Genomic DNA, 15,543 nt, shown 5'->3' with positions numbered 1-15,543 from the left:
AATCCCATAACTGCTCACTATAATACAAGTGGTCTAACTAAGTCATTGTATAGCTGAAACATAACTTCTACCCACTCATATTCTAGTCCTTTAGATATAAGAGGTCACCATTCTGTCAACATTTTTGATTATTTTTTCTGCACCTGTTTATGGCATTTTAATGACCGATGTAATTAGATGCCCAAATCTCTTTCAACTTCCACTGTTTCTTAGTTCTCTTAGAAAGTACCCTGTTCCATTTCTTTAGGTCCAAAGTGGATGACCTCACATTTGACTACATTGAAATCCATTTGCCACAGTTTTTCCCATTCACTAAATCTATCTATATATCTTTGTAATTTTTAATTTTATGTGCCATCTACACAGCATAAAATTTCACCTACCTTTGTGTCATCACCAAATTTGAATATGTGGCATTTTATTGCATCATTAAGACATTGATAAGTATAATAAATAGCTGAAGCCCCAACATAGATCCTTAAGCGACATCACTAGTCAAGTGACATCATTAGTAATAAACCTTAAACCAGCTTATATTTCAACTCTTTCTTGGACTTGAACTCAAGTTCTGTCGAAGGGTCATGAGGACTCGAAACGTCAACTCTTTTCTTCTCCGCCGATGCTGCCAGACCTGCTGAGTTTTTCCAGGTAATTCTGTTTTTGTTTTGTCATTAGTACCTGTCCATTTTCTCCACTCTCTTCTCCCACTTGGCCAATTTCCTAATCAAGTCAATAATGTGCCCTCAGTTACATGAAATTCAACTTTAGCTAACAGTCTATTATGAGAGACTTTATCAGATGCCTTCTGGAAATCCATATAAGTAACATCTATAGACATTCCCCTGTCTGCTAGTTTAGTTTAGTCAAATCTTCAAAAAAAATCAATCAGGTTCACTTGCAAATCCATGATGGCTCTCTCTGATCAACTGAAAATTTTCAAGGTTTTCAGTCACCCTATCCTTAACTGTAGACTCCAGTAATTACCCAACAACCGATGTTCGGTTAACTGGTCTATAATTCTGTGGTTTCTCTCTGTCCCCTTCCTTAAATAGCGAAGCACAATTTTCCAACCTAAAGGAACAGTTCCTAAATCAAGAGAACTTTGCAGATGACCTAATTAAAATCTTCCAGTGTTCTCACCTACTTCCATTAAAACCATGGGGTAGGTACCACCTGATCCTCAGATTTGTCACTCTTTAGCACCATTATTTTCATCATTACTATTATTTTGGTGTGTCCCTGTCCTTGATTAGTATGTTTCCTATTCCTCGACTGTAAGCACTGACACAAAGTAATTACTCAGCATACCTGCCATTTCTTTATTTTGTTTATTTATTTATGATTGGATTGAATAGCGGAGCAGGCTTGATGGGCCAAATGGCCACCTACTCCTATTCTGTATGTGTGTATTTGTATGTTCAGATATTAACTGTTTTCATGGGATCCACATTGCTTCTGATACCCTCTTTTTTTCCTAATGTAATTGTAAAAGTGTTTGTGTTGATCTTCATATCCCTTGCAAGTTACTTTTTATTCTCCATTTTTGGTAGTTTGTACTATTGTTTTGTCACTCCTAGCTGTTCATTGTATTTTTCCCATTGGCCAGGATCTGTGCTTTTTTTGCATTCTTGTATATTTTTTCTTTTAGTTTTATGTCGTCTCTTGCCTCTTTACTTGTCCATGGCTGTTTCACGAGGACATAGGACTTAAAAGCAGGATTAGGCCATTCAGCCCTTTGAGCCTCCTCCACCATTCAATAAGATCATGGCTGATCTAGTTTATCTTTTGGGCAAATAGAGCCCCAACCATTTAAGGGTATTAACAGCTTCTATATCATAAATTCTTTTTTGAATACCTCCCATTGAGCTCCTGTCATTTTAACCATTAATAGATTTTCCCAGTTCACTCAGCCCATTGAAGTCAGCCTTACCTAAATATAGAATCTTGGTCTTTTGGCATTTCTCCGTTTCAAACACTGTGTGGAACTCAACCGTATTATGTTAATTAGATAAATGTTCATGCACCATTGGCCTGTTAAATAGATCTGTCTCATTACTCATTCATAAATTTGATATGCCATTTCCCCCTTGTTGTTTCGAGGACATTTCTGCAGAAAAGTATCCCAGACACACTGAAACCACAACTTTCTGACATGTTAATCTATGTATCCCAATTTTTATAAAAGTTAAAATCCACCATTAAAACCACTGCCTTGAGTACTTGCTTGTCTGAACTCTGCACTTATATAATTTACCACTTCACAGCTGCTACCAGGGGCCTATATAGAACTATTACTGCCTATTTCTTAATTTTACCCATAAAGTCTGCACTGCCTGCTTATCTCCCATTATATCCTCACCTACCATTGAAGTGATTTCATTCTTAATCACTAAGGCTACTCCTCCTCTCTACCTTTTTACCTGTATACTTAATAACCTGATATATTTGGTTCCCAGTCCTGACCGTCTTACAGCCATGTCTTAGTAATGGCTACCATGTCATAACCTCCAAATTGAAATTGTGGTGCAATTCAGTTCATCCCTGATACTTCTGACTTTGTTTAAAGAACATTTATTTAGGTCATGCGCTCTAACCTGCCCTTCTACTCTAATGTTTTGCTCTCACGCTTCTTACTTCTCTCTCTCAGTTTAATTACTTTACATCTTTTAGTTTCTTCTTATATCTGCAGTGCCTAAAAGCACAATTTCTGAATATTACTTTATTCTCTTCCCTTGTCTGTTTTCACACTATTATTATTATTATTATCTATTCTACCTTTTCCACCTGAGCCCTTCCTGCCCCACTTCACTATATTAAACTCCTTGTGACCACACAATTATCCTTTCTGCTAGGATCCCTGGTCCCAGCCCATTTCAGGTGGAGCCTGTCCAAATGATATTGTTCCTTCCTGTCACAACACTGATACCTAGTTCCTCATGAGAGAACCCATTCTTTCCCACACCACTCCTTTAGCCACATGTTTGCCTCCTAAGTCAGCTTATCCCTAAGTTAATTTGCACATGCCTCAGTTATTATAAACTTTGAGATCCTGTTCTTCAATGTAGTTCCCAGTCCCTGGTACTCTGCAAGCAAGACAAGCATAGGTCACCCTCTTGGTTAGAAAATTATCTCTGATACTTGAAGGAATCTAAAGAGCAGGAAAATAATGTTTTATTTTTTGAATGTGTTAAATATGTTCCATATTGTCAAAAATGTGGCATGATTACAAAACTGCATACAAAAAAGTTTATCAATTTAAAGAGATGATCACTTATAATTCTATATTATGTAGGTTTCCATTAAATCTGTATATCCTGCTCCACTACCCAAGATATCGACAACATCAGATTTGCCTTCTGAAGCTGATAATACACATCCTCCCCAGAAGCCTGAACTAAATCTTGCACAAGTAAGAAAACCGAAAGGAATTGCACTCTCCTGGAATATCACAGATGTTAGCCAGACATGTGCCCCTGTACACTGTTATCAGTTGTATGCATACCATGAAGACCCCAATTTGAAGTGTCCGTCACAGTGGGAAATAATTGGAGAAATAAAAGCCCTTCCTCTTCCAATGGCTTGTACTTTGACTCAGTTTGTACTTGGAAACAAGTATTATTTTACAATTAGAGCAAAGGACATTTATGGGCGTTTTGGCCCTTTTTGTGAACCACAAGCTATTTGTTTTCTAGAATCCTAAATATTATATAGAATAAATTTATACGAATGGACATTAATTGTTGCATTATAAAGTCTTGTTTAAACTGCGGTCTTCATTTGTAGACTATTAACAATTGATTATGCGAATGATAACTAGTAATACTTGCTGTGGCATCAACTTTAGAAGGATTCATATTTAATTTGAGAGGATCTTGGTCTGGTTCTAAATTTTAAGGTTATGAGAAAGTTAGTAAATGGCTCGATGTTTTTAGATATAGCAATTGTGATATTTACTTCTGAATAGAATTCAAAAATCCGGAGTGGTTCTTAAGCACAATGCTGGGTTAAAAGGGTTCATTTCCCATTGTAAGCTTGAAATGTAGTTTCCAGTTCTTAGTTAAATATTACTGCAATTTTTATGCATAAGTTGAAAACTACCAAAATATTAGATAATATTTCCCTTTCTAACTTGTGACTTATTAATTCTCCGCAATTAGGCTTTGAGGTGATCAAGGGTCAAATTCATTTAAGGTATTTATATTTTTTCTGCTTCCTTTTGATCTCCTTGTACCTTGCTCCATCTACAAACGTGAGGACAGACCATATGCTTTCAGCCTTCTGTCAATAACACTGATCATCAAACATGCAAGAATATCCCAGGGTGTTTCTCTTGCCACCTTTTCCCATGGTTTCCCCCGCTCCAAGGCAAGCTCCTGGCCTCTGTTTGTTGTGTCTCTATCATTGAGATTTGCAATTTGTTGGCAACCTTGGCTCAAAAATCCATTCTTCGTTCCATTTATCATGTAATTTATTGATGCTTTCCTGTGCCCCATGCATATTTGAAATTTAAAAGCTCAGTTGCAAGAAGAGATGTTTGCAACCTTAAAGCTATAGGCATCAGTGACATTTATAAAAATTTAATATTTTTAATTACTTGCACAAAATTACTCAGTTGAATTTTAAGTATTAAAAGTAATGCCATCTTAAACTTCTAAATGCTATAGAGATTAAACAAGTTGGACTTTACCTGTACTGTGTTAAAATGAACATTGAAGAAGTCCCATCTGAACATTGCTATTCACAACAGGTGGATATTAATGACAAATATCACTTCCATCAAAAATGCTAGTAAAATTATTTTCTTAATTTTTGATTAATCCTAAACTGTTCTGAATATGTAGGGAAAGTAATTAGGTAATACCGTGTAGCCTATACCTTCACAGGCATGCTACATTTTTGAAGGCTGCTCTTCCCAGTTTAGCACGGACTGAAATTTTATTAATGTCATTACATCTAAAACCCAGCATGTGGCAATTCTGGACAAACTATTTATGTATTGAGGTTGTGATAAATGAGTGAAGACATCATGAAGTTCATGCAAGGAGCTAGACAGCTCAGTAAATTGGCTTGGTGTGAGACATGACAGTGTCATAACAGAGCCATATGTATTGGAAACTGGCCTGTTAAGGCTTGATCAAAAGTGATTTAGGGGCAGATTTTCCACCTTTTAGCTAGTATGGGTGGAATGTAGCCAACTTATTTCCTCATCCTTATAAGGGGAGTGTATTACACTAGTTAGAATCAGCGGTGATAACTTTCTTCATTCATAGAAAATGAGATAATTGAACATTTTTGCCTGCCACATCACGAATGAATCTAGAAAGATTGAAATTTGTTGATCTGAAGTTGTGTATTATCTGTGTGTATTATCAACACTAAACTTAATTGTTAGTCAAACATTGCATGAATTGTGCAACTGTAGGAGCTAGTTGCAGAATACAAGTATGGTAGTTGCTTTAATTTATTTTGCAAATATCATTCCAATTCTCTTTTTTTCAAACTGTTGATCCAAATTGCAACTTACAGCCTGTGTATTGCACAGAAACATCAGGGGATCATGAAGAATGTTCCAAACAACTGTTCAGAATCAAAAGTTTCGATTGTAGAGATTATTGGAGTTAAAATTCTGCCTTCCATTGCAACTTGTATGTTAAACATGCTTTTTATAAAATGTGTCACTCAAATCCCCAGGTTACTGTAACCTACAAAGGAAAAAATAAATGTGTAACCAAAGACTTAGGGTATTAAATTGGCCATAATTGCCAATGGTGTTACAATCAGTCTGAGACAAAGTGACTTTAAGTCTGCTTAACTGACTGTACTTTGGAATACACCTAAAGGTTGTTGTGTGTTATAGTTTGCAGTTGTAAAGGAATGTATTTGACTTTTCTTGTTTTGTATGAATACACTGGTGTATAGAAGGTAATTTTATTTTGAACCAAAGAACTGATTAAACGTCTTCAATTTTATTTAAATATTCTCAATTTGTATGTTGTTTAACACAACAAAGGCAATATGGCTCAGGAATTCCTTGTATTTTAAGTTTTCCTATATCTTTCATTTCAGCATTAAAAACCACTTTAACAAAGTGAGTTTGTGCTTTTCAGTCATGCACCATAAACTTTGAATAAAATAATATACACCATGTGAAAATTAGAGGGCCAATTCCATTATTTTTCTCTCATTAGTTAACTCTGCTTTGCACATGTGGATTTTCCTCATTTATGTTTTTCTAAATGTGGAAAACTATGGGTGGCAGAACTAATGACACCCATAGAACAAATATAATTCAACTCTTGTTTCCTCTGCTACAGCTTTAACGCTCACAGTTTTGCCAGGAGAGGGATTTCAAGCCTTGCCGCAGAAGGAAGACGGGTGGCATGAGTAATTTCTCAGAATAATTAGGTAAATTTCACCTTGTCTTTCAATTGGGCAGAGATTTATAAAAGTTGAACTGCTTTCTTTGCAAAGTTCTGGGATTTTTTTAAATCTGATCAATGCTGCATTCATGTGGACAGAAGAAATATTTTCATGAGATAAACTGTGGTCTGCTTTCAGCAGATTATTTGGCTATAAATAAAATAGTATCATATGTACTGTCTTTGTTGCAGTCATAGAGAAAGAATGAACAAACTTGCAATCAAGATGCCTTTCATATCCTCTGGATTTCACAATGCACTTCACAAATGAAATTCTCTTGAAGTCTACTCAGTTGTGTGGAAATTGGCTGACAGTAAGCTCCACAACAGCAATGAGATGAATGATACACTAGTATTGGTTGAAACAGATAATTAGTCAGGCCACTAGAAGAAACTCACCTATTTTCTTCAAATAGTGACATGGGGCATTTTCGATGGGAGCCAAACCTTGGTTTAATATCTCATCTGAAAAACAGCACCACCGACATTGCAGCACTCTACTAAGTTCTCCACAAAGTGTCAGCCCAGATTACATGCTCAAGTCTCTGGAATGGAACTTGAACCTTCTGACTCTGAGGCAATGCTGCTAGCACAGAGCAACAGCAGACCTTTGTGGCGGAACATGTAAAGGCCCAAGATAGCATGACTTTGTAACATAACAAGCAAAAAAGGAATATTGTAAACTGTAGTATTGAATTATACATGAGATATAACAAGGTCAGTACTTTGCAGTAGCAACATGAGTGGTATTCTCCACCAACAGGATGCAGCCATCAAGCCAAAAAGACGTTCTGTCTATCACACAAATAAGTATGTGGTAAAAGAATTTCAGTGCCTGTGTGATGCCAGGTGTGTAAGCCATATATCCCAACAACTGGCAGATCGTATCAAACAGCACATTGGGTACTGACTGTACCCAACCAGGCTATGCTTGCAAAACTCAAAACATAGTGTCCAACTTTAGATGTAAGTCTCCGATTAGACAGCATCCTGATTGTCAGTGTAATTGTTAGCACAATCAATTTAAGATAATCAGTTGGGCTTGCAGTGTGGCTCACTTAAGTGTGCTCGAAGCTACATATATTCACACACAAGGCCCTGTCCTTTGCAGACAAAAGGAGCATGTCCACACATTGTGCCTTTTTCAGCTGAACAACAGGTTGGGGGACAGCTATTCCCAGGTTCATTCCCCATAGCAATGCCTTGACCAAACAGAGCTGACCTGCCTGATTTGAATTTAAAAAGCTTAGCAGTTAACTGTTCCCTGGAGTATTCTCCATAGCAACACCTCTACCAATCAGAGTCCACTTCCAACCAATCAGCACTGGCTTCTTATGCAGCATAAATTATTGTTCCCTTTACAATTGGTATTCTTGGGAATCTATCCTGATGAGTGCAAGATGAAAAGCGGCAACAGCATGTCGCTTTTTTCAGTGATTAACACTTAAATCGGTCTCCCATTTGAGAATTTTTTTCTGAGGGTCATGAATCTGTGACACTTTCTTCCCCTGGGAGCAGTCTTTGACCATTTTTAAAGCTGAGTTAAATGGATTCTGATTGATAGGGAAGTCAAATGGGTTTTTTAATCATTTATGGGATGTGGGCATCACTCAGCATTTATTTCCCATCCCTAATTGCCCTTGAGGTGGTGGTGCACTGCCTTCTTGAACCGCTGCAGTCCATGTGTTGTAGGTACACCCGCCGTGCTATTAGAAGTGTCCAGGATTTTGACCCAGCGACAGTGAAGGAACGGTGACATAGTTCCAAGTCAGGATGGTGAGTAGCTTGAAGAGGGAATTCCAGGTGGTGGTGTTCCCATGTGTCTGCTGTCCTTGTCCTTCCAGATGGTAGTGGTTGTGCATTTGGAAGATGCTGCCTAAGGAGCCTTAGTGCATTCTCGCAGTGCATCTTGTAGATGGTTAACACTGCAGCTACTGTGTGTCAGTGGAGGAGGGAGTGAATGTTTGTGGATGGGGTGCCAATCAAACGGACTGCTTTGTCCCAGCTGGTGTTGAGCTCAGTTTTGCTGGAGCTGCACTCATCCATGCAAGAAGATAGTATTCCATTACACTCCTGACTTGTGCCTTGTAGATGGTGGACAGGCTTTGAGGAGCCAGGTGATGAATTACTCACTGCAGAATCTCTGACCTGCTCTCGCAACCATGGTATGTATATGGCTAGTTCGGTTTCTGATCAACAGTAACCCCCAAGACTTTGACAGTGGAGGATTCAGCGATGGTAATGCCATTGACTGTCAAGAGCCAATGGTTAAATTCTTTCTTGTTGGAGATTGTCATTGTCTGGCACTTGTGTGGCACAAACATTACTTGCTACTTGTCAGCCCAAGCCTGAATATTGTCCACGTCTTGCTGCATTTGGACATGGACTGCTTCAGTATGAGGAGTTGTGAATGGTGCTCAACATCCCCACTTCTGACCTTATAATGGAAGGATACAGGGGTAGGAAAGAAAGTGGAGCTGAGGCTACAATCAAATCAACCATGAGCTTATTGAGTGGCCTACCCCTAACTCATATGTATGTTTGTGACACCTGGCTAAAGGACTGGTGGAGGAAAGAGAGTTCCTCTTTCATGGGTCACTGGCACCAGTTCTGGGGCCAAATGTCAGGTAATGAACATCTCCTCCAAAATCCAACCAGCTTCCCAACCTTAAGCATCAATATCTGGGGATGGTTTGGGGGGGTTACCACTGACCAGAAACTTAACTGCACCAGCCATCAAGTCAGTATAATCACACAGTTGCTGTATTTCCCATTGCATGCCAATCCTATCCCATTGATCAATATTAATGTGCACCTGGTATGTGTATATATTCAATCATCCTGCTGTCAAAGGCAACATAACCTCTAGCTGTCTGATGGGAAAGAGGCAGGACCCCCCCCCCCCCCCCCCCCCCCCCGGAGAAAAGGCCTCATTTGCCATTCTCAGCTGTTTACACTGTCTCCAATGGTAGCTTTTAAAAGGGAATTGGACAAAAACTTTCAGGGATATAGGAAGAGAGCTTGTCCCAAAATTCAGGTGTCTATTATGCTGTGTGTTTGTGTAGTTGCTCTACCCTGTATTTTCTACAATAAGGCCTGCACATCATTTGCATACGAATTGCAGACCATAAGACTAGACTTGCATTTTGCAATGTCAGAATGTCCACAGCACTTCAGAGCCAATTAAAATAAATGTATGCACTGTTTGTAATGTACCCAAAACATGTATGTTCTTGGCTGTAGGCTGAATTCTGATGTGCTTCCTTTGACTGCAGATGATTAACTATACAAATGCTGATGTATTGGATGTTGAATAAGTCTTTTGACCATTAGTGTTGAGAGGATTGGCATACAGACAAGCTGGGTGTGTTTCACTGTTTACTGTCTAAACATTTCAGACCCTTACATATAAACACAATCCTGTCAATGATTTGCTAGGTAGGTACTTTATTACATAATACAAAATACAGAATTAATCATTTCTTATATTTTAGATTTCATTACACACAGCCCTTATTACACAGATGTTGAATCATGAGATCAAAACTAAACAAAAATGCCAGGAGAAAGAGACCAGGTAGTGCCAAAAGCATTTATCAATAGAAGAGTTTACAGTATTTTCTAAATGTGACTAAAAATTAATCAATATTGTAGATAACATCCAAAGGAATAAATCCCTAAATGAAGCTCATGTTAACCTCCTAATTTACCAGTTAAGAAATAGGATCCTGGATGACCATAAATTTACTTAAGGATAGTTGCACTGGTGGTCTATAGATGAGATCATGATTTCATCTAATTTTTATACTGGAATATTTCATCTGATAAAGTTGACAAGCATATGATTATTTCCACTGTAAGAATCAGATTTGTCTGGATGTAGATTCAAATCAAGGTGTGTTAAATATAAATTAAATGGCAGAAACTAACTTGACCTAGGGGCAATGGCCAAATGTTAGTCATTAAAATGCATGCAGTGTGTTCATTAAACCACAAATGTACTTAGAAAAATGTAATGTCTCACCCTCTCTAATCCTCAATAGTTTTGATTCCCGTCTGTGGCTGATGATTTAGGCAGAGAAAGGATAACGTACCGTATGACATTGCATTAGATAAAACTATATTTATTATAAACCAGGTATCAAATGATAGAATACTTCACTGGGTTAGATTAAAAAGCATTAACAATGAGTTGGCATGCAATAAATACATTTTGGTTATAAAAAACAATACCTTAAGATAAAATAATGGAAAAAGGCCAGCTTCAATGCTAGCTGAGTATTATATCATCTTTGGTTCTAAGCTCTGAAGAAACACCACCTGGGTAAAATCTCTTGCAAGTGGAACTTTTCAAATTTTGTTTGGAGCCTGTGTAAATGTCATTAAATAGTGACTGATTAGCAGAAAAACACTTGTACTCCTACTGTATTCCTCTCTGCAGTTGCTGTCAGACCTGCTGAGTTTTTCCAGGTATTTTTATTTTTGTTTTTATTTTGTACTCCTACTTCATTGCTTATGCAATGAAATCCACTTGCAAGATAGACCATTTTTTTATATTTGATCCTTCTTTATGAAAGTCTGTGGTGCCTTCCCTGACCTTATTTAACTGTACAACAGTAAATAATTTACCAATTTCCCTGTTTCCATTGGTCACATACTGAAAAAGATGTACCCCCCCCCCGCAATATTTTATATGAAAGGAAGCAAATGGTTGGTCGCTATAACTATTAACGCTTGCAAAACAATATAAAACCACATTTTGCTAGGCAGTAGATTTAAGAAAATCAGAAATACCAAGCTATTTATTAACAAGTCATTTGACAGTACCATCCTGCTGCCACTAGAAGTCACTAGCATATGTCTCAACCATTCTACAGTATTGCATTGGCAGTCACAGTTCTTGAGTTGAACCTGTAGTGGCATTTCCTATGTGCAAGCTAATGGGTTTATTTAAAAGTTAAAATTTGATATCTCGAAGTAAAATTCACTTCTGGGCTAAAAGTCTTTTGAGAGATAAAACACACACCTTTGCCTGGAAGTTGAATGCTAAGTTTCAGTGCAATTATCTTGTTTTCTGTTATGTTGATGCTTGCTCTCTAATTATCAAATAGGTACAGGAAAAAATATCAACATCTTGAGTGTAATCTAACAAGGTGAAATTAGTTCTCTTATTTAGACTTAAGAGCCTTTGCAATCACAATGTGCTTCTGATGGGGAAAAAACCTAGCAAAATGAACTTGACAAACTCTCAAATGCTGAATTCAAGTATTTCTCAACAGTGTTTTCTGCTTCCTACAAAAGCAAAGGTAGTAATTTTCTCAAGTCAAGAATTTCTTAGTTTCTGGGAAAATCTCTTTGCTTTAGTTCAAAAATAGGGAAAAACTGTGCTGGCAGAGTTTCAGTACTTCATTCGCAATGATGGATTTGAAGAAGTCTGATCAGTAATCTTATAAATTTTACACTATAGTTAAGTGACATCTAGTGGCAGAAAATCTATGACTGAGAATTAGGTAATGCTGGAGACATGATTTTCAGTAGGTAAGTACATAAAACAAAGTTTCACCCGAGCTCAAAAAGATCAAGAGTCGAGTCTCAGATTGCCAACCACATCAGCACAGCAAGAACATGAAGCTTTTAATTAGTTTGGTGGCATGAATCTCAGAAGGGCAATATATAAAAAAAAATTCTGGTGGTGCTTGCAAGAAAGGGGCACCTACTTGTGCTTGTATCAAGCCAAAAATATCAGTTTGATCTGAAACAAACCTATTATTTTATCAGTTAGCAGCTGCTCTGCTTTAGAATGAAAAAGTACTCAGGAAATCATGCCCGTTTCCAGCAGTTTACACTTTAGATGGTTTATATTATGTTAATAAATAAAATATATGAACAAGCCCTGACATCATTGGAGACTAATAAGCATTTGTTTTAGATTTTGCTTTCAAGACTAGACCATATTTAAAAAGATAAATTTAATAATTTATGGGGGCTAATGATTTCACTCTCGATTCTCTGATATATCAGTGTAATTATATCCATGTACTTGACCGATAGAAAATTATTGAAAATCTTGCAAATTATATCTAATCAAAAACTTGGATCCTATTTGAATCTGAATTTTGAATTTTTTGAAACCCAACACCTTCAGTTCCCTGACACCCAATGCCACCAACTAAGGTGGGTATATTTACATGTTAGATTCAGTGACATGGTAAAGAATATGCTGCTCCTGACATATATAGGCTTGGTACTACACAAGTTATGAGCTTCCAAAAATGAATTTTTTAAAAATGTACCTTAAAATTGTATTTTTTTTTAAATTATTCTTGGTTTGGATAATTTAAACCAAATTCACACAATTCACTAACTGTACAAAGTATTAGTTGTTTCATCTGAATACATTGTTACAACACAGCTACATTATTAATGCAGCATTGAAGAAAATATGGCTTCGCAGTGGACACTATGGTACCGTTCTCTGGCTTATAGACAAACATCAATAATGTACTTCTCTGGATAAAGGACCATATTAAGACTTACTGCCACTTTTCAGAATATTTTAACCTAAATGATTTTGATATATAGTTTCAATTTGTATATGCAAAATAATGTTTTGGAAAATTAAACTCTGAATCATAGATAAAATAAGCTGACTTTGGGAAAGGCTTCATCTGAGATGGAGAATAAAGTCGCCAGTTTAAAAAGCATCTCATGAACTAAACACAGCTCATTTTGGTGGAGATTGAAGTGCTTAAACCACCTGCTCTGTGAACATGAACAGACAAGCTGAATAGCTGTAGGATAATACAAAAAAAGTGCTCATCATTTGACAACAAAAAAATTGTACCTTAATGTAGACAAATGTGAATATTTTTTGTAAAAACTGCACCAAACTGGCTTTAAAGAAATTGCAAGAAAGGCTTCATAAAGTGTAAAATTAACTATTGTATGATATTTTTGCTTCATGTGACAGTCACTGTGCAGAAGATTGAAGCTATTCATTCAGAAACCATTTTTCTGCAGTGATGCATACAGAAGGATTTAGATCTTTTATTTACGTTTTCGTAAAACAATGTACATCACACCACTGATCAGAGTAAAAGCAAAAGAGATCCAAGCTAGAATATAAGAGTATCCGTATTCTCCTGAAGGCATATTTTTATGGAAGTTTGCTTCCTGGCTTGTATAAATGGAAGCTGCAATCATTACACTGAGACCTGCAAAAAAGAAAATTGAAAGATCAGTTTTTAGTATAATTCATTGTCCAACACAGAACTGAACTCAAAAGAAACCGTTCTCAGTATTTAAGAGTACTATAACTCACATTGTTTATCTCAAAGGATTCAGTTGATGCCAAACAATTGTTTACTATAAACTCCAGTTTTGAGGTTCAGATGGAGTTTGTAATTTTCTTTCTAGATTTTTTTTAGGATAGCAAATGACATAATGGTGCATTTTAAGCGCTACTACATTGTTGCTACATGATGGTATTATTTCAACATAGTGACAAACACCAAGGCCAGGATTTTGAATGGTGGAGTTTCCCTTCCCGCCAATCGAGAAGTTGGCGGCAGACACATTGCAAGGTTACCGGTATCAGTGGCAGCCATATAATGCTCTGAGTGTTAATTTGCTGGAGGCAGTACTTCCACCCCTCAGTACAGAGGAAGTCCCACCCCAGTGCTACCAGCCAATTTCTTCAGCTGGCAACTCTCTAATCCCAGCAGCACCAGAAGCTGCAATGACTACTAGCAGTCACCAGAGCCTAAATCCTGGGAATCCAGGACCATGTTAAGTGTTTTTTTTTGTGGGGGTGGGGGATGTTGGGATGTTGGTGGAGAGGCTGAGCAGAATACTTTTCTGGCTTCTCTCCTCTCCCCACTACCCCAGCAGATGTCAGTGTCAACAGGAGAGGCAAACAATGGTACACAAGTAGAAGAAAGCAAACTTGCTAAAGGATAGTTTGTGATATTGGACTTAATTCGAATCAAGCAGGACATCATGGTTTGCACAGCCTAGCTGCTAAGGAATAGGATTCATGATGTGACTAAAACAGATGAACTGATGTTCAGCTGGAGGAAATGATGTGCTGTTAGACTGGCTGATAGGAATGGGGATCAGGAAAGTGATAGAAAGGCACCACTATGGGTAATTAGCATACAGCTGAAAGCTGAACCCAAGATTGCAAATTATGTCACCAATGAGCCACATATCCTTGGAAAACTGGAGGTGGTGAATTTGTAGAGGTAAGAGGAAAAGATGCCGGAATAATGCAGTGGCTGTATTCGGATAGGCAAGAGTGGAACCACACAAAGGCTACATAATGTTGGACAATGGGGAATACATCATGTTCCACCATGCCAAAGAAGTTGAGGAGAACAAGCAGGGATAAAATATGATCAATTTTTGTGCCTTGAGCCAGGATGATCTTGGCAGTGCAAGCAGGGCTGGAAGGGTTTAAAGAGAGATTAGGACACAAGAACTTTTGTTGCATTTACACTTGAGTAGACTTACTAGAAAGCAGTTGCAGACTTCCAGCAATGAAAAACCTTTGTCCCTTCTGTAGTCGGAACAGTTGGACAACAAACACAATGAATGAAATGCAGCAAAAGATCACCGACAGACACATTGTCGCCTGGATTGCCTTGATGCAGTCTGCAGAACAGAAACAAAGATGGCTAAGGAGATTAACTTTCGCCAAATTTTTAAAAAGACTGCAAAAGCAAATTTAACACTGGATTTTTAAAAAAATTCGCATTACTTACTCCATTACATTTTTTCAGAAGTTTGGCAGTTTTAAAAATATTATAGGGTGTTTTTTTTTACATCAACAAGTTGGCAAAAAGAAAAATACCAAAACTATTACACAAATAAAACAACGAACACTAAGTTATTGCAAAAAAAATTGCTTATTTTTCTCTTTCCTAGCACTTCTGAGAGTCCATGCTGTGCATCATCCCCGAGTTGGAAGGTGGGGCTGTGCCAGCAAGGAGAGCATTGAAAGATTCAAATCTAGAGAAAACAAAAGATATAAATGAGGGTTTCAACAGCAAGTGAGCTGAGGCATGGGCAGATTTGGACTGCATTGTGAAGGTAGTCTTCGTGATTGGGTGTGTGTGGTCAGCAA

At 37.4% G+C, this 15,543-nt stretch overlaps 1 protein-coding gene across 1 annotated transcript in view; it reads right to left on the bottom strand.

Moving 5' to 3' along the window:
- Nucleotides 1–9,849: 9,849 nt before the first annotated feature.
- Nucleotides 9,850–15,543, bottom strand: part of emp2 (epithelial membrane protein 2) — a 32,501-nt gene continuing 26,807 nt past the window's right edge. The window contains exons 4-5 of the mRNA XM_041206552.1: nucleotides 14,931–15,071; nucleotides 9,850–13,633 (exon numbers count right to left, since the gene is read on the bottom strand). Coding sequence (XP_041062486.1) covers nucleotides 13,467–13,633; nucleotides 14,931–15,071 — 308 coding nt within the window. The 3' untranslated portion in view covers nucleotides 9,850–13,466. The remainder of the gene's footprint in view (nucleotides 13,634–14,930; nucleotides 15,072–15,543) is intronic.

This window comes from Carcharodon carcharias, chromosome 15, assembly GCF_017639515.1.
Source record: "Carcharodon carcharias isolate sCarCar2 chromosome 15, sCarCar2.pri, whole genome shotgun sequence".
Taxonomy (NCBI): domain Eukaryota; kingdom Metazoa; phylum Chordata; class Chondrichthyes; order Lamniformes; family Lamnidae; genus Carcharodon; species Carcharodon carcharias.
Note: the sequence above shows the minus strand (reverse complement) of the source record. Positions and strands in the feature narration are given on the sequence as shown.